Source organism: Panthera tigris, chromosome D1 (assembly GCF_018350195.1).
Source record: "Panthera tigris isolate Pti1 chromosome D1, P.tigris_Pti1_mat1.1, whole genome shotgun sequence".
Lineage (NCBI taxonomy): Eukaryota > Metazoa > Chordata > Mammalia > Carnivora > Felidae > Panthera > Panthera tigris.
In genome coordinates this window covers 63,380,280-63,405,304 of record NC_056669.1, presented here as the reverse complement: position 1 = coordinate 63,405,304, position 25,025 = coordinate 63,380,280, and the positions used below count along the sequence as shown (strand labels likewise).

General features: G+C 36.9%; 1 protein-coding gene across 1 annotated transcript; it reads right to left on the bottom strand.

Moving 5' to 3' along the window:
* Window positions 1-8,242: 8,242 nt before the first annotated feature.
* Window positions 8,243-9,205, bottom strand: LOC102970904 (olfactory receptor 10A2-like). Its single transcript, XM_007083167.2, has one exon. It carries the CDS (start codon window positions 9,194-9,196, stop codon window positions 8,243-8,245), a length of 954 nt encoding a protein of 317 aa, XP_007083229.2. The 5' UTR covers window positions 9,197-9,205.
* Window positions 9,206-25,025: the final 15,820 nt, after the last annotated feature.

Sequence of the window (25,025 nt, the reverse complement as noted above, 5' to 3'; positions counted from 1 at the left end):
CAATTAAGTTACTCATCTGTTTAATGTCTTTCAGTCACTACCTATTATCCCTGGGAAAAAGTACAATACCTTTAACAAGGTCGTTTTCTCTGGTATCTGCTTATTTGTCCGGGTCCAAATCCCCTACACAGTTGATGCTCTGGTTACACAAAAATACTCTCTGTTCTGTGCATACCTCATATTCTCTTACCCCTTCTTGTACTTGTGCATGTTACTCTCTACTTTTGGAAACCTCTTCCTGCAATTATGTATAATTTCTTCTGGTCTTGCAAGTCTCAGCTGAAACATCATTTTGTTTGTGAAGTTTCCCTTCACTCCCTTGGCCTAATTAAGGGATTATTCTTTAAGTCTCTTATAACACTTTGTGTAAAACTCTACTAGAGCACTATACAATTGTGTATGTGTACATATATTTATATCATCTAATAGTTAATGCCAGGAGGGAAATCTATTCATCATTGTATCTTTTGCACCTGGCAGAGTGCTTAACTCCAAGTGCTTGATAAATAATGTAGTCTAAGGTTTAATCATTTTTATAGCAGTTTGATGATGCTATTGGGTCTCTAGTTGAGTCTACAGTTAAGACTTCTGAATGTGTGTGTGTGTTTTATAGGTTGTACATTTGGTTTTGTTTTCCAATATACATTTATTTAAAAATGTATTGCTATGTTCTGAGAAGATATTTTAAAAGCATTATTATAACAGCTTTACATCACTCACTGTGCCACAGATGTCCACTCCCCTGAAATATTTAATCAAAATGTTTCCTAGGACAGAGTCATGACTCTGGGGCACACCACTTAAGCCATATCCTAAAATGAGTTGGCACCAATTTTTTAATCTCTGCTTTTTGGGCTATTCAGCAAAACTATTTTTTTTTCTATAAGTAACTTCAAATAATTTCAGACATGAGTTGGGTATAAATAAACAGTTATATGTACTGTTACCTGGACTATATCTGTTTAATGTAGTAACAAAGATCTCATGAAAAAGTTCATCAAATGCCTTAGTGAAATTCAGATAAACCATATCAAATACTCATTCTTTAATCTAAGATCTAATGTCAGCTTCTTTGTGAAGCTTTTTCTGACAATCTCCTTCCCCAAATGGATAAATTACTATCTCTGTTGTGTTCCTCAGAGCATTTTAAAATACCCTTATTATATCAATGGTGTTATATTATAATTATTTTTATATTTGTCCTCTCCAGCTAATTGTGTACTCCTTGACATAAACCAAATGATATGCATCATTGTATACACATTACAATGCCTGGTACCTACAAAGTAATGATCAACATTTATTGAATCACTAAGTAACATTTATCTTAATGGCATTAGTTAATAGGTTTAACATGCTGATATTTATCTTTAAAAGTTAACTACGTTTTTAGTCATGAAATTCTTAGTGAATCCATGATGGAGCAAAGTAATCACTATTATAAGTATTTGTAAAAATATTTTTCTTTTTTTTAAATTTTTTTTAACGTTTATTTATTTTTGAGACAGAGACAGAGCATGAATGGGGGAGGGGCAGAGAGAGAGGCAGACACAGAATCAGAAGCAGGCTCCAGGCTCTGAGCCATCAGCCCAGAGCCCGACCCGGGGCTCGAACTCACGGACGGTGAGAACGTGACCTGAGCTGAAATCGGACGCTTAACCGACTGAGCCACCCAGGCGCCCCTGTAAAAATATTTTAAACAATGTTTTAAATTATTGTTTGGTAAGAGATGCGGAAATAAATGTACAATTATAAAACACTACACAAATTTGCATTCTCGCCATCACCACCACCACCATCATTGTTATTATCGATATTATTATAGTCTTTATAGTTTCAAAAAGACTAAACCAAATCTTTTGGTAAAGCAGTTAGATAGAAAAGAATCCAATAAAGTGTAGCTTTGATAGTTGAAACTGGAGAAAAACGGCAACATAACATAGTTTGAGAATTTCCTAAGGATACAACCAGATGATGCTACTTAGACACTGGCCAATGTGTAACAAAAGGCAAGGACGGAAAATGGTCTCAGGTCAGAAGTTCAGATGTTATCAAAGAAAATCTCAGTTAACTGGGGCGCCTGGGTGGCTCAGATGGTTATCTGACTTCCTGGGTCATAATCTCACAGTTAGTGAATTCGAGCTCCAAGGCAGGCTCTGTGCTGACAACTCAGAAACTGGAGCCCCCTTCGGAGTCTGTGTCTCCCTCTCTCTCTGGCCCTCCCCTGCTCGTGCTCTATCTCTGTCTCTCCAAAATAAATAAACATTAAAAAAAAACTTAAAAAAAAGAAAATCTCAGTTAAGGAAGCTGAGAGAAATGCATATTCATAGCACTAGTTTTTATGACTTTTAAAGCAGAGATGACCTTCCCTTTTCTTTCAAACCACATCCTACAGAGAATCTCAACACTTAAGTCCAATGAGGATGAGTAAGGGCAGAGGCAGGGGCTCAGAGCCCCACTTGCTTGACTTTCACTTTTCTCTTCCCCTGAAAGAGCCCCCTAATGCTGCTTCTTAGGGCCCTAGGGGTGCACAAAACAATATGAAAATGTGATTCAAAACCTTGCATCTGCCTCCCTCCCACAGTTGTAACTCCATATTTTCCTTCATTTGTTTTGATCCTTCTCTAACCATCCCTTTACATTGCCTTCTTTTGATGTAGCCTTTCCTCTCTTTCTCTTCCATCTCTTTCACCTTTCTCTTCATTTTTTAAAGTTCTGTTTTCCCCTACTAAGCAGGGGAGAGATGGTGGAAGGGAGTTTGCTGGGATGATATTCTAAAGAACGGATCTTCCTGTAGCTCCATTAATGCAGTTGAGGTTGTCAGGATGTTATTGATGAGGTATAATTCAGCTACTGTTTTACTAATGGTCTTGCAAGCACAGAGCCTTGGATAAATGTAGTTGTGTTTGCAGCCATCAGAAGGGGAAAGAACTCTAGGGAAGGGGAAAGTATGCAGAAACCTAGCTGAGGTGGACTGGCCAGCTACACCTCTATCCAGAGTGTCTCCTTTCTGTGGTAACGTATTGAAGATTCCATGCACTGTTTCAACAAGAAAGAACAAGATAGCATACTTAAGAAAACTTGTGAAAATCCCACCTAAATGATAGTTTGAGGCCACATAGTTACAATAGCAAGGACTTTAGAGTAAGAAATTCAGAGTTAAAGTTCTAGTTATTATTTTTATCTGTGAGTCACAGAGCTACTGACATGACATTTTCTGAGTTAGGGTTTTCTCAACTGTAAAATGACTATTATTACAGATGCCCTATCCATCTGAAGGGTGGCTATGGGTGTGAAATGAGATAATATATACTCAAGTGCTTTGAACATTCTAAAGCCTAATACATAATCATTGTTTTCCATCCTTTCCCAGATTACCTAATTTGTCAAAAACTTCTGGTTATTTACTTGAGACCTCTGATCTCCTTTCTTGTTTCCTAGAAATGTGTCAAAGGAGACACATTTTCTTTGTAATAAGCCATCATCCTCTTCACAAAAGAGTTCAAGTCTGTGCTCTGTCCACTTTGCTCTTTACTTACCTCCTGCGAATGAAATTTGCATCACATTCCAGAGAACCCCCGGTCTGTGTCAGCTACCCTAGGCTTAGACTAGACTATGTTTGAACAAGTGACTCCAGGGGAGTCCTAAAATATAGCTATATCTGTGCAAGTCACTTCAGAAAAGCCCTGGGCTGTGTCTGTGCCAATCATCCCAAAGGTACTCTGGGTGTGTCTCAGTCCTCATTGCTGGTGAACTCTGGGGTTCTGCCTTGTCACATTCTCAAAGAAGCTTTGTCCAGGGGTGTGCCAGACACCCCAAGTAAATCCTGTCAGTCCCTATAAAGAAGTTCTGAGTTGTGCAGCATTAGTCACTTCAGAGAAGCTCTGGGCTGGGCCTGTGTCAATCACTCTAGAGGATTCCAGGCTGGGTCTCAGGACTATTTTAGTCCCTGGTGTTTACTGGAAGGGAGTGATTCCCCCAATGCTTCCTCGTCCTCAGGTAAAGTCATAGGTTCAGTTTCTGACAGGTATGAGTTTTGAGGAATTCCCAGACATGCAAAAATTCATGAAGATTCTGCAATCCCATAATTGGAGGAAGTGCTTTGCTGCAGCTCTAACTTTTCCTGCACTCATGAGGCTACAAGAGCAAGGGAAGAAACAGTGGTCTGTCTATTCTCCAAGGTTTGCACCAGAGAGAGAGATCAGAAGAGCATGCCAGTATTCCTTTTTCCCTCAGCTTTATTGAGATAAAATTTACATATAATGTTGTATAAGTTTAAGATATATAATGTGATGATTTGATACATGGATATATATATTGAAATGATTACCACAATAGAGTTAGTTAACATGTCCATTACTTCACATAATTATCTTTTTGTTTATGTGTGTGGTGAAAATATTTAAGATATATTCTCTTAGCAAGTTTCAAGTACAGAATACAGTATTGTTAATGATAGTCACTATGTTGTATGTTTTGATCCCCAGAACTTATTCATCTTAAGTTTGTACCCTTTGACCAATGTCACCATACCCCCGTCTCTGATAACCACTATTCTACTTTCCTTCTCTCTGAGTTTGGTTTTTTTAGATTCCACATATAGATGAGATCATACAGTATTTGTCTTTCTCTGTCTGACTTATTTTACTTAGCATAAGGCCCTTGAGTCTCATCCATGTTGTTGAAATAGCCAGATTTCCTTCTTGGTTATGGCTGATTAATATCCCATTGTATATATGTATACATATGCCATATTTTCTTTATCCACTCATCTGTAAATGGACACTTAGATTTTTCCCATGTCTTGGCTATGGTGAACAATGCTACAATGAACATGGTAGTGCAGGTATCTCTTTAAGACAGTGATTTTATTTGTATCATTCCAGTATTCTTTTACATCTTCCTTCACTTTTGACTCTCATTGGGCTAATTCTTTGGGAGTGTTTCCGATCTGGATTTGGAAGTTTTCATGCATGGAGAGGATAACTCATTAATCACTGTCTAAGCCAAGTGGAGAAGCAGTTGGCAGGGGATACTGTTGGCTGGGGAGGCTAGTAACTCCTGGATAAGATGAAAACAAGAAAGTCTGAATAACAGTCTGAAAATCCTAACACTTCTTGAATAAGAAATGAAGTTGAGGGAGTAAGATGATGTCCATGCTTTGTGACAAAATTTTCCCAAGGTGATTAGGGCTTCATCCGAAGACTCTAATGCATGTCTGAACATTTTTTATAGTGTTTCTGAAACAGACATTTGACCACATGTTTCTTACTAAAGGCAGTAACCATACCTGACTTCTTCATTATTGTTTGCTTAATATTTAGCGAAGTGCCTGCAAATATGTGCTTGCATTTTTCTACAAGCCATATTTAAAATACTGACCTTCTGCATCATACTTCACCTATATGACCTGAGATTTCCATTTTAATTAATTAGGATGGCACATTCATCTTGCAGTTTGTTGTAGGGAAGTATACCACATTTCCAACAAAAGTTGGAATAAATAATAAAGGTGACTCACTGGATAAAAAAGAATAGCTATTTATTCTTCCCCTTCAGTGGTCCCTGGGAGTTTTAATTCTCCCTATTTCCTACTCTACAGTCTGCCAGTAGCCAGTGGATGACTGAAATGGGAGTACAAAAGCCTACTTCTTTGGCATGAAGCAGAACAAACTAAGCTTTATTTATTCCCTGGAGTTCCCTGCGGGAACTGCTGAGTCTGGAATTGCACCCAAAATTATATTTTTGCTCAGCTTCTTCTCCATTCCTACTCTACTACATTTAATGGTTTCTCCTTAATAATTCACTTGCACTTGAGTCCTTGGCTCCATATCTGGTTCTGGGATAACCCAATGAAATCAACTGATCCTGAGGCAAGATCAATTACTGTAAGTTTGGAGAAGATGTTTCTAAAAGGTGAGAAGAGATTCATAGCAGGGATATGAAGGAAAAGGTTTAACCTTTCTGGGAATAAAACCTCTTTCATGCCTCTTTAATGGATCTTCTCCAGACTTTCAGAATATCTATACTTTATTGCAGGAACTTGAGCACTGTATTTCTTCACATGCAATCCACCATCAAATCCTATCAATTCTTCCTCCAAAAATTATTTAGAATTAATTTGTATTGATACTATTCTATTCCAAGTCACCACCACTTCTCAACTGGATTACCCATTCGTTTGTTCATCTTCATACACTATTGAAAAACTATAGAATAATTTCATTGTAATGTAAAGTTTGCATTGGGCAAAGCAAACCAAAATATAACCTTCAACACTGAATGTCACAAGGCCTTGCCATCAGGAGCTCTCTTACCTGTTTTAAAGAAAATTTTAGAAGTATGACTATAATTGAAGCTCCTTTCACAAAGAGAAGCATCTCTTGTTTTGTGCAGCTTCTGACTTCTGGAAAGTGGCACCGATTCCCATGACCATATAAGAAGCTGCCCCACTGGTTCAGAGCATCATATCAACTGCATTATCTCAGTACCAAATACTCTTTTACTAAATAAACCATCATTGACATTTTCATTCTATTGTTATAATGCTTGTTAAATATCTACTGTGGCAACCTTCAACATCACTGAACTGCATTATCTGAGCAGTCTATGTTGTCTCTCCAGGTACCAGCTGTTGTTTCTGTTAATGCTCTGGCTTCAAACTTGCATATATTTTGAGTGGTATTCCCTAGCCCTATTTTTCCATAGTATTTTAAAAGCAGAGTTTTCCAGAACATATGGTTTTCAGGAATTCTCATGTCATGTTAAAACAAAAATAATTGTGCAGCTTTAATTTTTAAAGACTTACAGGTACACTGGGAAAAGACAAACATGTAAAAACCAGTACAGCATAGTATATGCAAAATTTAACTTATCTGTTGATAAAATTGGAATAGATGCATATAGCAGAGAATAATTTATGCTGCTTGAGGGATCACACTAGGGCCTTGAAAGATGAGATGGATCCGGCTAACGTACAGATGGAAAGAACTTTTCAAACAGAGAAAATGGAGTACCGGACATCACCAGCTGCTAATCATCTAAACTACTAACACAGAAGTATGAATGAAATTCACTATATTCTCTAATTTACTCAATCATTTCTTCCATAATCTTCAAAATTTATTTCCTTCAAATTAAAATTTTAGTTATTTTTTACCTATTATGTAAGCAAAATTTCAAACGTTTGATGACAAATGTTATTGATGGGACAATAGGGAAAGAAGAACCCTTGTAAATTTCTGGTGGGAAGGTAAAATGGTATAATCAATTTGGAGGGAAATTTGCCAATATATAACAACATGGTACATGTATTCACCCTTTGCCCAATTTCTAGATTTCCATCTGTCAGATACACTGGTAAAAATATGAAAATGCTTGTGTATAAAGCTATTTTTTACAGCATGATTTATAATTGTAAAAGACTCATTAAATAAACTATGGTATATCTAAAAAATAGAGTACTATGAAATCATAAGAAGAATGAGAAATATTTTTGTGGTTAAGGAAGAGCTATGTTGCAGTTAGCTAGATCCATTTTAAACTTTGATGAAAACAGTATCACAATAGAAATTTATACTACTACTTCAACAAGGCTTAAGAACCTGAGTATGGGATAGAAAGCCTGTGAAAGCTCAGCTCATTCTTCCTGGGAAAACAGTAAGGACTAAAATGATTGTGGGGTTATAAAGGTGTAAGTATGGGCATTATCAATCCATGTTTCTATATTTATATCACATACCAGTGAGATTAGAAGAACTAACATGCTTCAAGGGCATGCAAAATGAAATAAGACAGTGATGACAGTTATGCATTGGTAAGGATTACAGGGTTTTCTCTCTGATGAATGGAGTCAGATCTGCCCGATGGAAAAGAAAGTGACATGATGATTTTTCACTGGTCTTGTCCTCTGTTATTATGTATCCCCACAATAGGATTATAAGCAGTTTCATGCTGTTCACAATGTGGACATAGTAATGTGAATATCTGGAATTATATGGCACAGAATTATTGAAACACCAATAAGAAAAAATAACGTAAGCCTACAATGAACAGAGGAGTTTTCCAGGAGGTAGAAACAGGGCCAACCTACTTCTCTGCTCTTTTCCCTCTTCTGAGCTTCCCAATAGTCATTTCAGCAGCTGGGTTTCATCCCAACAGAGATGGCAAGGGAGGCAGAGGAATCCCACATATGAAACTGATTGCTCCACATTGAGTACACTTTACTCTCATTTCTTAATGTCTATGGGATGCAAATTCTAAGGCCTAAAGCCTTGCGGAAAGTCCGGCCAAGGGCATTCTTCACCTCATTATTTCTTAGGCTATAGATGATGGGGTTCAACATGGGAGTCACAACAGTGTAGGACAATGACAGCAGCTTTTTGCTCTCAGGTGAATTATTGGATTTAGGCCGGAAGTAGGTGAGGCTTGAAGATACATAGAATAGGGAGACAACAAGGAGGTGGGAGGAGCAGGTAGAGAAGGCTTTATGCTTCCCTTTAGCTGATGGAATCTTAAGGATGGCAACAGCAATGCGAATGTAGGAACACAGGATCAGCAAGCAGGGTATCATGACGACCAGCACAGTTCCAACAATCGCATAGATCTCAAACATTGCTGTGTCTGCACACACCAGTCTCAGCACAGGTGGGCTGTCACAGAAGAAGTGGTTCACCTTGTTGGTGCCACAGAATGGAAAGCTGAAGAGCCAAGTGGTCTGCACAGTAGCTACGGGAAAGCCTGGAAACCAGGATGCAACAGCCAATTTGGCACGTGTCCTCTGGTTCATGATGACTGGGTAGTGCAAGGGATTGCAGATGGCTACATAGCGGTCATATGCCATGGTGGCCAGGAGGACGCATTCAGCAGCTCCAAAGAAGAAGAAGAAATACATCTGCATGGCACAGCCAAGGAAGGAGATGGTTGTGTCCCAGGCAAGCAGGGTCCCCAGCATCTTGGGCACGATGACTAGGTTGAAGCCAATCTCCAAGAGGGACAAGTTCCTGAGAAAGAAGTACATGGGGCTGTGCAGCATGGGGTCAGTCAAGGTAACAAGAATGATGAGGCTGTTTCCCAATAGTGTGACCAGGTAGATGATTAGAAATATCAGGAAGAGTAGTGACTGTATTTCAGTAGGTAGGGAAGAGAAGCTCATGAGGATAAACTCCCCAACTCTTGTCCGGTTTCCTTCAGCCATCAATACAGAAATGAATCTCCAGCTTCAGTCATGAAGAGAGATTCTTGATTGGAGGAATCAGAATCTTGGTTTGTTTATCAGACTCCTTTTTAGTGTCAGGAAAAGAGGCTGGGTCGGGATCTCAGTTGGAAAAGGAAGGGCCTTGAGCTGTCTAAGAATAAGACACAAGGAAGAATGGCCAGAGCTTAAGTTCTGAGATGGGCCTGGGCCAGCTTCTGGAAGAGTTGATATTTCCTTATTTGTACATTAACATGTACAGAATGGTCATACCAAATCAGAACCATAAGTCCCTGAAGGAGCCATCAAGGGGCACATTTTGGAAGAAATTATATTCCTGAAAACACCTCAACTTTTGAGATACAAGCCCAAAGTTCATGATTTCATTAAAAACACATACATGTGAATTTATAAAAACTTTAGAAATATATTTAAAATGCAGAATTTATATATTCAATGCAGAATACTGCATCTAATAAGTTTTCTACTCTTCATGAATCTTTCTTGCTGGCTGTAATTTGGGAGGTGAGTGAGGAGCATGTATTGAGGACAATTAACACATGCCTGTGTTTTGTCCTTTTATATATGCATTTTATAGGGGAGGCAACTTATCCCAGAGAAGTTAAGGAATAGCAGTGAAAGTGGTAGGTCTCGAATCCAAACCACATCTGTTGAATTCCAGAGTTCTCAGACTTCCACTGGACTGTGATTCATTGCACTATTCTACCTTGATCTGAAGACTAACTCATTAATGCTTAAGAAAATAAAATGGGAATTTCTGCAAAATCACATTTTGTATGATTTCTTTCTAATTTTCAACTTATTATCATATTCCCTTCTTTTCTCATTATTTTGGTAATCTAGAACATTGAATTCTAATGGAGGAATTATGAGATGAAGTTGGAAAATAAGTAATAAAGGAATTGGATGTGGTTAGGAAACTATTATACAAAAAATACAAGCTTAAAAACAGAAATAAAAACATTATTAAGAGCACTAGAAACCAGAATTGAAACAAAGTAAAAGAGAAACAAGCTTGTGGTCCTTGTTTTGAATAAGTTACATCAATAGACTTTTATTGTATGCTAAGGAATTTGGACCTTATTCTATAGATAAAGAGAGCCGCCTGAATATATGAAGCATGGGAGTGACATTGTTATATATGCCACATAGAACACATAGAAACATCACTCTGACATTGAAAATGAATGATATAAGGTGAATTAGGGGAGGGATGGAATCTGTATACCTGGGATCAAGAAAATCAGGTGGTATACTCATCCTCCGATTTCATATACAATCCATTTTTAAGCAATAGACAAACTACTGAAGCTCAATATTAGTCAGGTAATAGTGAGTAATTTGAATTTGAAGGTTGTATTTAAAACTCCAAAACATCCATGAAGGAAGAGAAAGTCATTCTTGCCAAAGAATAATGATCAGACTGATCTAAGATTTCTCTGAAGCACTAAAAATTAAATGAAGCAATGTCTACAGTTTTGAGATCAACTTCAGAAAAACCAAATACAAGTTTCAAAAATTAATAATAAAAAGATCATTGATGCCACAAACAAAGAATCTTAATTAGAGACTCCTACTGTCATTCAGTACAACCCAGCCCTGTGCTTTTCAGAATAAGTAGAGAAAGTCATGAGAGGTATGAAGACACAATTCAAATTAGTGGAATAAATCCGAGACATGAGAACAGTTGTTCCCTTTCTCAAGAAAGAGTCTGAACGAAACTAAAGACATGTTGATTGTTTTCAATATGTACTCTCAACAAAGCCCCATAAAATATTGAATATTGAATAAGCAGTCATTAAAAATAACAGCCTTAGGTCAGAAAAGACCATGGTGGTTGGGGCAGAGTGGGGATGAGAATGGCAAACCATGATTATCAAATTAAAAGGTTGTGGAGTGTAGTGCTAGAAACTTAAGAAAACTGAAGTGATGAATTAGAATATAAGTTTGAGAAATCATGCCCACATCACTGAGAAAAATTTTGAAAATATGAAAATAATGAGAGTAATAATAAAGGAAAATACAGGAAATACAATCAACTTGCCAGGCATTTCAGAATGGCATGACAAAAAGGAAAGAGAGACAATACTCAGAGAAGTACCAGGGGAAGAATAAATATCTCTGAGCTAAAGGAAGGCATGACTTTGAACTGAAAGAACCCCTAAGCACAAAACAAAATAAATTTTAAAAGATTTACACAAACATTTCTTTATATTAGTGAAAGTTTTTTTTTTTTTTAATTTGAAGATAGGGGAAAATTCTGTTAAGTAACTGACTAGAAAATGATAAAAATAAAGCAAAATGAATTTTAAAGACCCCTATAAATCACAACCAAACAAAAACGTTAGCACAACTGCAAAGGAAAAAAATAAATCAGAGAACTCTTTCTAGGAAGAGAGGGGAGATATATTTTTCCTTATTCTTTCCACTAAGTGTCACTAAAACCCCTAGACGTTATATGTGAAAGAAACAAAAGAAGATTCTGAAAGATGGAGAGAAGTTGGACCATTTAGATATCTCAGAACCCAAGGAAGGTCATGGTAGTTAAGTTCCCCAGGGTTTCATTTTTTCTCTATAACCCAAACTACTTTCTCAATACAATCTGGATATCTATGTAGAAATAATAGACAACACTACACTTACAAGTAAAACATTAGAGCAGAGATTATTAAATTTGGAGGATGATGCAACCTTTTGAGATTCTGACAAAAACTATGGAATCTCTGTCCTTCAAAAAATATATAATATTGAATGTATTTTGGAGGAAGCCTCAGATCTCCCGAAGTCCTTCTGAAGATTCCCAGCTTGGTTTCACAATAAGTTTTGGAATTTGGGCCAATGCAATAAGACTAGGAAAATAAATAAGAAATAAATATTGGAAAGAAAAAGATAACATTATTATAGAGGAAGATGAAAAACTATCAATATTAAAAATTCAGTTGGTTGACTAGTCATAGTACTAATATATCAAATAAGTGGTTTTCCAGTATTCATGAAAACAAATGCTAACTAAAAAAAAGTTTCAGTTTCAGTGTATCATTAAAATTCAAAGTACATTAGAATAAGCATTTTAAAAATAGACACGCTCTTATGGAATGTAATGAACTGATATAATTGGAAAAATGTCTTGGACAAATTGAATGCCATATTGTCTTTATGAAGAAACAAGTAGTATTATAAAGATGTCAATCACCAACAAATTAATAGTAAATTTAATGTGGTTCCAAAAACATTAAGTAGAGCAAGAATATATATACCATTAGATATTAAAACACATGTTAATACTATCTCACAATATTTTGTTGTATTCTCTCATAATTTTAAAATACTTTAATATGTTTACTTGTGCATGCTTCGAAGAATTGTACGTTAGGCAAATAATTGAAACAAAATTAATCCTAGGAGCAGTGCATATATAAAAGGAATTCAGTAAACAGCTCTGGGGCAACTTGAGGGGAAAATAAATGTTACATTCTCACCTTAAACAATACAACAAAATACATCCAGTATGGATGATTTAAATGTAAATACAAAGTCATAGTTGAATTTGAAAAAAAATGTATGTTAATATTTACTTTAGCTTTCTGAAGGTCTTTCTCAGCATAAACTCTTAAACAGAATCTAAAAAAGGTAAGATCCACTTATTTGAAAATATAAAATTAAATGTTTGAACATTAAAAGCCTAACAGAAATTAAAGACAAATACCAAATGAAGACAATATCTAGAAGATAAATTTCAAGAGATTGTTGCAGATTATCTAAGAGAAAATTAAGTAAAGTTATAATCATTCAATTCACATCACCAGAAATCAAATGCCAAAAAACCCGTAAAGAAGGTTCAAAGTCATCAGAAATCAAATACAATTAAAAAAGAAGAGATAATTTTTCTTAAATATTTAAAATATTATATATTTATTTTGGGTAAAAGTGAAAGGATATAAACATTTGAACACTGTAGGTCCAGATGATAAGCGGATTTCACTGTATGTTTATAGTCTCTTTGAACTGGCAATTCCATGTCTACAATTTTAGATTAAGATTATGTGCAAATTTTATCTATCAGAATGCTCCTCTCAGTTTTATTTACAATAGAGTACTTAAAACAAAGAAACAGTAAAGAGTATTCTAGATATATAAAAATAGATCAGTGAAATAAATTGTATTACATCTATACTACAGAATGCTATGAAGTAATTTAAAAGTATGTTATAAGAATATCAAATGGCATGTGAAAATATTCAATATGTTTTGCTAAGTTGATAAATTAGGCTACAAAATAGCATACTCAATGTAAGACATTTATTTCAAAATGAAAATATATATATATACACACACATACATACATACAAATATACATGCATATATATCCATATAGAAACCTTCAGTTCTATTCCTTTGTTAATATGTTAGTGGTGCAATTACAAGCGCTTTAAATTTCTTCTTTGTATTTTATATTTTTTATCCTATCTACAGTGAAATATATTGGTTTTTATTTAAGAACATTTGAATATAATAAAGAATAAAATACATATAACACAAAACAACCCATAAAAAAGGGAAAGATGAAAAATGGGAAAATATTTGCAATAACAGCAACAAATAATAAAAAGCATTTGTCTAATTGATAAATAATTAGCCATATAAGTAAATTTTAAAAGACATGATCTCCCCAAAAGAGAAATAGAAGACACAAAAATTTATTTCACCAAAAAGTGCCAATGGCCAGTAAGCATATAAAAATTGCTCTATTTTGCTAGTAATAAAATTGAAAATTAACATATAAATTCAATTTCTTCATCATCTTTGAAATATTTAAAAACATGATATTCAGTGCTAGTCAGGGGTGGTGTAGTAAGCCATATCTTATTTTGTTTAGGGCTTTATAATTAGTATAATCTCTTTAAAAATCAATTTGGCATACTTGTGTGAGGATCCTTTACTGCTCATACACTTTGATGCAAGAACTCCTCTGGTAGAAGAGATGGAGGCAACGATTTTACATGTAAGTTTGTGCAGGGCCAACCATCATGAAAAAATAAGATGCTAACACTGCACACATATGATAAATTTCTAATTTTGGAAATATATTCTTGTAGAAAGGCTGAAAGGGTACATGCAAAATTAAAAACTGGTCTACTTCAAGTGGTAAAAGTGGGGATTTATTTTATTTTTATTTTCCTGGATTTCTAAACCTTCTACAGTGAGCTAGCTACATTTGCTATATAATAACAATAAAAATATTACAAGTGAAAGTGTTGATAATCATACTCATGATGAAGCTGGAAATACCGACTGAATATATAAGAGATTTATGCTTTGTGCTTTATATTCATTCTCTCATTTTCTTCTTACAGCTATGATTTAAAGGCCATCATTATCATTCCTATTTATTTATTTATTTATTTATCTATTACTTATTGTCAATTTGGCTAACATACAGTGTGTAAAATGTGCTCTTGGTTTTGGGGGTAGATTCCCGTGGTTCACCGCTTACACACAACACCCAGTGTTCATCCTTACAAATGCCCTTTTCAATGCCCATCACCCATTGTCCCCTCTCCCCCACACCCCAGCCACCCTCAGTTTGTTCTCTGTATTTAAGAGTCTCTTATGGTTTGCCTCGCTCCCTCTCTGTAACTATTTTTTCCCCTTCCCCTCCCCCCATGATCTTCTGTTAAATTTCTCAAGACCCACATATGAGTGAAAACATGATACTAGTCATCTTCTCTCTTTCCTATATCTTTAAAAATATTTCAATTGTTCAGATATTATAATTACCTCTTTGCATCTTGATCTGTAAACTCCTTCAAAAAATTAACTGCCTCGGTCATCATTACAGGAGGAAGCCCAGGGTTTAGCCAAATATGTGATTTGAGATGACTGGATGAATGAAAATACGAATTTGACAAAGTTTATTCTCTCTGGAGTTTCCATTCATCATTGAAATTCCTACTTTTCTCAGTGACTGCCCTCCCTTTAGTCAGAACTCCACTTTCATTAGAAGCTCCATTTCAGGACAAAGTATAATGTTTGGTGCTGGTGAGGAGGATTGGAAAGGAAGAGGGAGGAGAGATGAAAGGGCCCACTGGGTTCCCACAGAACTTCTGGAAAGTACCAGGGAAGAAGAGATGACACCCTGGCCTAAGACTGAGAGACATCACACAATCTGGTGGTCATGGCTGGCCTACAGGCTCCTTCCAAGTCCCTCCAGAACTTCTGCAGGATCATCCTTCTGCTAATCATTAGCCTGACTATCCCAGGAGTAGGAGCCCACTCTTCAAGGCCTTTTGCACCCATAAAATTGCCCTAAAGAAGTAGCATGCTCTGATGTGCTCTGCCTCATGAATGTCCCACTGAGGCAAGTCTTCCCCAGGTAATCAGAGGAAAGTCAAACTTGGAGGAAGTTTATGTCCTGTGGAGGCTGCAAGGCTGGGTCAGAAAGCTTTAGAGGATAGAACTGGGAAAAAAACTAGTAATCTCAATCTTTTTGTGGTCTCAGATCTCACTTATGACATAGAAAGAGAGGAACTTATGAGATCTTCCCAGTGTGGACACAAGAATAAAATGAGGTGTCCCCCCAAATCCTGCCAAACCTGGTCCAGTTGAGCACCTGAACTTGGAGAAGAGTCCCGGGCTAATCTGACCATTGGTAGAAGCCTTACCTGTGCCTAATAGGGATATCTGCCTTGTTCAGCTCTGCCTGACACCCATGCTTGCTTCATGCCTGCCCTAGAGTATTGGAAAAACTCTGGCTCTGTTGTCAGAAGAGCCAAAAGAGGCACCAGGGAAGTCTTACTTTCTATTCTGGATGAGCCATTACTGTCTGGACTCAAAGTCAGGTCCCTGCTGCCTTCAGGCATGAGTGAGCATATCTGTGAGCAAACATGGGTTGGCCATGCATTCGGTCCTGACAGGAGAGTTATTCCCAGCTATGTCTCTTTTATACTCAGGACCAGGTGAAGGGCTGGCACTTGCATATTCCCCCCAGGAATTATTGGGCTCACCTTAGCTGCTCTTTCTACCCTCCCACAAGGGTGCCTGACCTTTCTTAAATCTATTGTCCTTTGAGACCATGATGATTTTCAGATGCCTACAGGAAAAATTTCAAGAAAACAAAACAAAACAAAACAAACACACAAAAGCATCCTGGCTAGGGGACGTAGGATTTTGTAGAATAAAGCACTAAATTTGAAGTCAGAGTAACTTAAATTTAATCCTAGCACTAGATCTCTCCAGTATGTTATACTCAGCAATTTTTATTTTTAAAGATTTTATTTTTATCCAATCTTTACACCCAATTGTGAGGCTCAAACCCACAACTCCAAGATCAAGAGTTGAGGCTCCACCAACTGAACCAGCCAGACTGCCGATGTTTTGCAATTTTTTAAAGTATCAATGTAAAAAACATCATATACATATCGTACAACTGCATATATTTTATAAAAGAAAATCTCAACGGGCACCTGGATGGCTCAGTCGGTTAAGCGTCCTATTTCGGCTCAGGTCATAATCTCACCATTCCCAAGTTCCCAAGTTTGAGTCCCGCATCAGGCTCTGTGCTGATAACTCAGAGCCTGCAGCCTGTTTCAGATTGTGTCTCCCTCTCTCTCTCTCTCTCTCTGCCCCTCTCCCACTCACGCTCTGTCTCTCTCTCTCTCTCTCTCTCTCTCTCTCAAAAATAAACACTAAAAGAATAAAAAAAGAAAATCTCAAATATGTAAATAAAATTTATTATTAGAAATTTTCTGTAAAGATATATAGAAAATTGATGAGTTACCTCTGGGCAGGGAAATAGGGTACCAGAGGTCAGTATTGAGACAGATATCTACTTTTGATTGTATATAATTTTATATTGGTTGAATTTTTGACTTAAAACATTTTTAATTTTGAAATAATTTTAGATTTATAAAAGAGTTGCCAAGATAGTAAGAATTCCTTTTTACACTCCATGCAGGTTTCCCTAGTTTTAACATCTTACATGACCCTGGTTCATTGCTCAGAACTTAAAAAATTAACATTGCTACAATACTATTAAGTAGACTACAGGCCTTATTTGAATTTGATCAGTTTTCCCACAAATGTTTCTCTTCTTTACCAGGATTCATTCCATGCAACCGAATTGCATTTAGTTGTTATATGTCCTCACTTTTCTCTAATCTGTGATGTTCTTAGATCTTGTGTTTTCATGATTACATGGGTTTTTTGGTTTCGTTTCGTTTGGTTTGGAGAGGCGGAAATAATACCAGAGAGTGAAGTGCCTTTCTCATCACATCATATCAGGATGTACAGGATATAAACATGACTTTTCACTATCCCCTTTCCACATTCTATTCCTTCAATGTGGGTTGCTAAGTCCAACCCACATACAAGGAAGAGAAATTTATCTCCACCTCCAAAAGGAAGGAATCTGCTTGAATTTTTATCACGTGAAAGTATTTGGGTTTTTTTTTTTAATAGAAAAGAGATATTTGAAACAAATATCTAAACAAAACTAACATTCTGGTTTCTTTCACTGCTTCCTAACCTTGTGACCTGGAAAAAATTATTCTGCGTGTCATTTTCATATGCATGAGATGCCCAGTACCTGTTGTGAGAAGAAAATGAGATAAAGTGTAGAAAACATGCTAAGCCATGACAAATGTCGTATATGGCAATGTTCCATTAAGATGCTATTTGACCTGGGCCTTGAAGGTTGCCATCAAAGAAAGGAAGGAGTATGCCAGTTGACTACATGATGACTAACATTACTACTAATACTGCTACCAACACCATTTCTGCAGTTACTGACTTAGATCTTTGTATATACAAATCCTTTTGATTTGTATATTATTCCTCTTTATTTTTAATTGGCTAACTCCTACACACTCTTCTGATACCACTTTAAATATCACTTCCTCGAGAAGAAGGAAATCTTGCCATGTGCAACAACATGGATGGAGGTAGAGAGTATTCTTCTAATCAAAAACCTAATCCACTAACCACTAACAGCTAACGACTAACCCTTAACCCTAATCCTTCATCCTAACCATAACCTCACCTTGAATTTATCCCTCTGGAGATGTCTCTAAGCTGCAGGATAATAGGTCCATACCCTCATACTGGCACTAATCTTAACCCCAATCCTTATCCTAGCCCTAAAGCAAACCCTTATCCTAGATATGAGGGAAAAATATATATATAAAATACACATATATACATATATACATATGTACATTTATATACATATAATGGAAAAATACTCAGCTATAAAAAAGAATGAAATCTTGCCATTTGCAATGACATGGATTGAGCTAGAGAGTATGATTCTAAGCAGAATAGGTCTGTCAGAGAAAGCCAAAGAGCACGATTTCATTCATATGTGGAATTTAAGAGATAAATGAGCAAAGGGGAAAAAAAGGGAGAGGCCAACCAAGAAACAGACTCTTAACTATAGAGAACATATTGACGGCTACCAGGGGGAGGTGGAGGGGGGATGGGTTAAATAGGTGATGAGGATTAAGGAGTGCACTTGTGATGAGCACTGGGTGTTGTATGGAAGTGTCAAATTACTATATTGTACACCAGAATGTAATATTACACTACATGTTAACTACCTGGAATTAAAATAAAAACTTTAGAAAAAATGTCACTTCCTTGATGAGGTCTTCTCTAGTCCAAATGCAAATTAAGACTCCTTCCTTTTATTCTTTCTCAGAGCACTAGGTTCTTTTCCTTCATAGCAATGATATCAACTTGTAATTACATATTTATTTGTGCAGTTCTTTGTTTAATATCTCTCCTGTCCAGGGGTGCCTGGGTGGCTCAGTCAGTTGGGCATCCGACTTCATCTCAGGTCATGATCTCACAGTCCGTGAGTTCGAGGCCCGCGTTGGGCTCTGTGCTGACAGCTCAAAGCCTGGAGCCTGTTTAAGATTCTGTGTCTCCCTCTCTCTCTGCCCCTCCCCTGCTCATGCTCTGTCTCTGTCTCAAAAATAAGTAAAAACATTAAAAAATATATCTCTCCTGTCCATTGGACTATAATGACCCCAAGGGCAAAGACTGTCTTTTGCTCATCCCTGTAAATCCTGTACTTAGCAGTGAAGTTAAGGAGGATTGGGAAGGGAGCATGGAAGAAATGAGATCAGTGAGGAGGCTCTTATAATAATAGTTTAGAAATAAGAGCCTGGCTTGTGGTATGTAATGACAGGGACAATGAACATAGCAGTTGAGCCAAGGTTTAAGTAAGAATTTTGCCAAGAAAGAATGAGCAGGATTAGGAGACGGGTTGAATATTTCCATGACAGTGTTTATCAAAGTGCAGAATTATGACATAGTGCAGCACTTTGTACGGCACTTTTTGTTCTACAACTTTTTGTGTACTTGTCTACTTAAAAAAAATTTTTTTTTTTAGTATTTATTTATTTTTGAGAGACAGAGAGCTTTTTCTCCTTTTATATAGTTTCTGCCTTTATATTTTGGAGAAGGCACATGCTATACTGACAAGAACATGACATTTTGGGTTCAGGTAGACCTGGATTCAAACATAAGCTCTGACACTTAGTGGTTTTTTTTTGTTGTTGTTCTAGTCTGTACTTCCTGATAATACCTGTGAAGAGTAAATGATACTTAATTTATAAATAGGTAACTCATATTTGACAGTTATTACATGCTAATTCCTTTCTTTACCCCGCTCTCTGGGAAATGGAGAGAACCTAATGATTTCCCTGTGTTACAATTAGTAGCAAACTAATTGAGAATGCTGCATAACTGACAATCTTACTTCAAACTGCAAGAAATAATAAAGAATAGACTCACAAAGTTTTACAAGTGGAAGTGGCTATTTGCTTGGTGCCTCTGCTGCCAGAGCATGATTAGTTTTAACACTTTCATGGCAGGTTTCATTGTTCAAATTTTCATCTTATCAATTCCATGAGGTGGGTATTATCACCTCATTCAAAGACAAGGAAACTGAGGGCTAGAGATAGAGAATAATTTGCATAAACATACATAGCTGGTAAACAGCAGACACAAAATTTGAACCCAGGTTTTTCAAAATGCTAATTGTTGAGGGGAATAAAAAAGACTAACTTTAGAGAAAGTGGAAATGCATGGTGTACGGGGAAAGAAAATAGTTCAGGAGGGCAAGAGTTGACTATTCATTCAACGATATGGTTGAAGTATGGTAATAACTGAAATTGGAAAAATAAAGCCAGAGCTGATGTATAAAGGGGCTCATATTATAGAAGAACATTCATTTCATTTTGAAGATGAGGGTGGATTGTAAGGATTTTAAGCACGAAAATGACAGATTTTCACAAGCACACTTAGAAAGAACTCTAGAGACGAGACGGTAAGGAGGATGGATTAGAATGAGGTGCATATGTAAGTCTGCAGTATCACTGGAGGCTGGGAGATCAGCTAGGAGGCTCTAGGAATAATCCTGGTGGGAGATAGAAGCCAATACCCAAATTTAATCTCCACAAGGAGGCTTCATCTCCACAGGATTTGTTGAAACCCTGGCAATGGATGGGATCTCTGAGATAGTACACAAGGAAGACGGAAGAAGAGGGCCAACCTCTGAACTCCCAGGACAAGTAGAGTTCAAAAGGACTTGAGAAATAATACAAAAGAATCTGCACTTGGACGTGTGTGTGGAGAATAGCATGGAAATTCGTGGTTATGGAAAGCAAGACAACAAAAATTCCAAGGGCAATATTCCATTTACGCAAGCATCAAAGAGAACCTGAAAAGCATTTGATTTCCTCAAGAATCTCTGGCCCAAGTCTGAGATCACTGGACTCTGTTGTAATTCCTCCCCTCTCAGGCCTTGGCCCCTCCTGACTTCTAGCTGCAGAATCAGTCTCGGAGAGCTCCAAGAGACCCTGGAGGCCTGAGAGTGAAAGCCTAGGAGTCTCTGCTCTGAGGCAGCTCTAATGCAGGCTGAGCTGTGTTCTCACTGGCTTCTATCCTCAGACTCCTCCACCCTGGGGTTGTAGACTAACCAGCCTATTAATGAGCAGTCATAGCCTGTGACCTCATTAAAAAGTTGTTAATGAGGCACACTGCTGTTTAGGGAGCAGTTGACTGAGGCACCCAGTGGTCTGTCCCGGGGGCCAGAGGGAAAGCTTATGTGAATAGGTAGGATCAGATCTGGGGAGAGGGCTAATGAACTCAGGCTGCACAGCCACACCTCCTAACGAACTCATCTTGGAAAGCAGGCCAGCTTTGAAGCTCAAATCCCTGCTGGCCTGCATGCTTACAGGAGTAGATGCAGTCCAGACCAGGAATGAATTTACTCTGATCTGTCAGCTCTGCTCTGAATGCCTGCTCTGCTGACCCATTTTGATGGAGGACTTCAAATTCTGAGATTAAGAAGTGGTTTTCCTTGCACTGAATTTTGGTCTTATAATCTTTTAACTGCCCAATTACAAAGGTCTTTTGACTGGTGTCTATCTTATAGATTGTGTCCCTTTACCACCCACTTTTCTCATCACTGCCAAGTAATATTTCTAAAATACAGACTTGATTTTGTCCTTATGCTGAAAACCATTCAACTGACCTCTCTTGTGCACAAAATAGTGTTCAAGCTCTTTGGCATGGAAGGCCTTTCAAGATTTGACTCCTACCAACTCCTCCCCTTCATCTCCCTCCAGTTTTCCCTCCCATGTCATAATTTCTATTATTCTCACTATCATCATCACTTCCCCCACCCAATAATCAGATCTTTATAATGGCTAACATTTCTATACAAACTACTATGTGTCCAACATTGTTCCTTAATGATTCACATATATTAACTCATTTAATCCTCTCAACCATGATGAAAAAGGGGAAGAAATAGGTGTTATTATTATCTTCACTTTACAGAAGAGGAAACTGAAGAAGAGGGGTGCAAAATAACTTGTCCTATATCACCAAGCTGTCAAGTGGCAGAACCAGGATAAAACCTAGGCATTTTAACTTCAGAGTTCATGCTTTTACCCAGATGTTAGCAAACTATAGCCTACAGGCAAATCCCACCGTCCACTGGTCTTTATTATATATAGTTCATGAGTTAAGAATGGTTTTTACATTTTTAAATGGCTAGAAAAAATCAGAAGAAGAATATTCCTTGATGTACGAACAGTATATGAAAATCAAATTCTAGTATCCAGAAATGTTTTATTGAAACGCAGCCATGCTTGTTCATTTATATATTATGGCTGTTTTCATCCTACAACAGTATAGCTGAGCAGCTATGTAGAACTCATACATTAGTGGTGCCTTCATCTGCAGCTAGGGGTATTAAATTTTTTTAAGTTTATTTATTTATTTTGAGAAAGGCAGAGAGCATGAGTGAGCAACGGAGAGGCAGAGAGAGAGGGAGAGAAAGAATCCCAAGCAGTCTCCATTACAACATGGAGCCAGGTGTGGGACTCAATCTCATGAACCATGACATCATGACCTTTGCCAAAATCAAGAGTCAGACACTTAACCAACTGAACCATCCAGATGCCCCCTATTTAGGATGTTAAAAACCACAGTGATGCACAAGAAAAAAATATTTAACTATGTGAGGTGATGGATGGTAACTGAACTTTGGTAATTATTTTGCAAAGATACATATGTAAAGTCATTATGTTGTACATCTGAAACTTCCATAATATTATGTGCCAATTATATCTCAATGAAAATGAAAAAAAATTTTCCAGGAATCAGGGCAGGTGAACATAGGAGAGAAATGGTTACAATTTAATTAGTCAGTCTTGTTGTAGCTCTTGTCAAATTATAAGAGTGTGAACATGGCCTGGTCTGCTGCTAAGAGTAAATGACTCTTGCAAAAAGTAAGTATTAATAAGTTAAAAATTATACAGTGATGCAGTTATTACTTGACAGCATTTTGAGTGCCACAGGTGTCTCTATACTTCAATACTTTATTTACTTATATTATTATCAGTGCAAGCCCACGATGTCAAAATGAGAAAAGGAACTAAACTTCAAATGCCACATTTTAAAGTACAGTAGAGTGTTACTGGCACTTAAAGAATACAAAAATGCTAATTCAAAGGGATACATGCACCCTCCCTGTGTATAGCTGCATTATTTACAATAGCCAAACTATGGAAGCAGCCTGAGTGTTGACTCATAGATGAATGGATAAAGAAGATGTGGTACATATATACAATGGGATATTACTCAGCCATAAAAAATAATGAAATCTTGCCATTTGCAATGACATGATAGAGCTAGAGAGAATAATGGTAAGTGAAATAAGTCAGTCAGAAAGACAAATACCATATGATTTCACTCATATGTGGAGTTTAAGAAACAAGCAAATAAAAAATAGCAAAGAGGAAATGGGAGAGAGAGAGAGACAAACTAAGAAACAGACTTTTAGTTATAGAGAACACATGGATGATTAACAGAGGGAGGGAGTCAGGAGGATGGGTAAAATAGGTGATGGAGATTAGGAAGTGCACTTTTTATGATGAGCACTGGGTGATGTATGGAATTGTTGAATATTGTACACCTGAAACTAATATAACACTATATGTTAACTAACTGGAATTAAAACAAAAACTTTAGGGGCGCCTGGGTGGCGCAGTCGGTTAAGCGTCCGACTTCAGCCAGGTCACGATCTCGCGGTCTGTGAGTTCGAGCCCCACGTCAGGCTCTGGCCTGATGGCTCGGAGCCTGGAGCCTGTTTCCGATTCTGTGTCTCCCTCTCTCTCTGCCCCTCCCCCGTTCATGCTCTGTCTCTCTCTGTCCCAAAAATAAATAAAAAACGTTGAAAAAAAAATTAAAAAAAAAAAATGTGTCTGTCTTAATGACTCTCACAAAATCTCTAAAAAAAAAAAAAAAAAAAAAACAAAAACTTTAAAAAAGCATGGTGGGATCAGATTATTCTGTTATCAAATTGGATGATAAATCATTGTGTTTATTATGTAATGATACTCTATGTTAAAGAATACAGTATACATAGACATCTCTAGATTAAATACTTATTGAAATTATTACCCACTGACAGAAAGAATCTCTAGATTAAATATTTATTGAAATTATTTACAACTCACAGAAAGTAACAGACAGATCTGAAAACTGTAAATGGAGTATTTAAAGTAGAATTTCTTCATAAAAATATAAAATGACAATGAGGCTGAAAGTAATTTAAGTTTCCAAAGGCTTATTTGTTAGCCAAACAAGGAAAACGTTTGCTGATGATGAGTTGGTAATATTGAGTATCATTTTTTGTAATGTAATATTACCTGGGAAAAATAGCCTGAGGAATGAATTGAGTAAGGCCCGTGGGATTATAAAGGAATATGCATGGAGAGTACTGTTCCACTTCCTCTATCCACATGAAACACCAACTAACTTAAGAGCCAGTACTGCCTCAGAAGCATACAAAATGAAATGAATAAATTATATAAACCTGGATTATAGGCTTTTTTCCAATGGAATGAAGTTAGACTTGTCCAAAACAAGATAAAGTGCCAAGATGACTTTGTGTCTCCCAAGTTCATACTACAAGCAGTTTCATATTGTCTCCCATGTTTGTCACATTGGCACACATTAACAAAGTCAATACCAGGAATAGGTTAGTCATAGAAGTGTCAAAGTGCCGCTGTACCAATAAGAAAAATAACGTAAACCTACAATGAACAGAGGAGTTTTCCAGGAGGTAGAAACAGGGCCAACCTACTTCTCTGCTCTTTTCCCTCTTCTGAGCTTCCCAATAGTCATTTCAGCAGCTGGGTTTCATCCCAACAGAGATGGCAAGGGAGACAGAGGAATCCCAAATATGAAACTGATTGCTCCACATTGAGTACACTTTACTCTCATTTCTTAATGT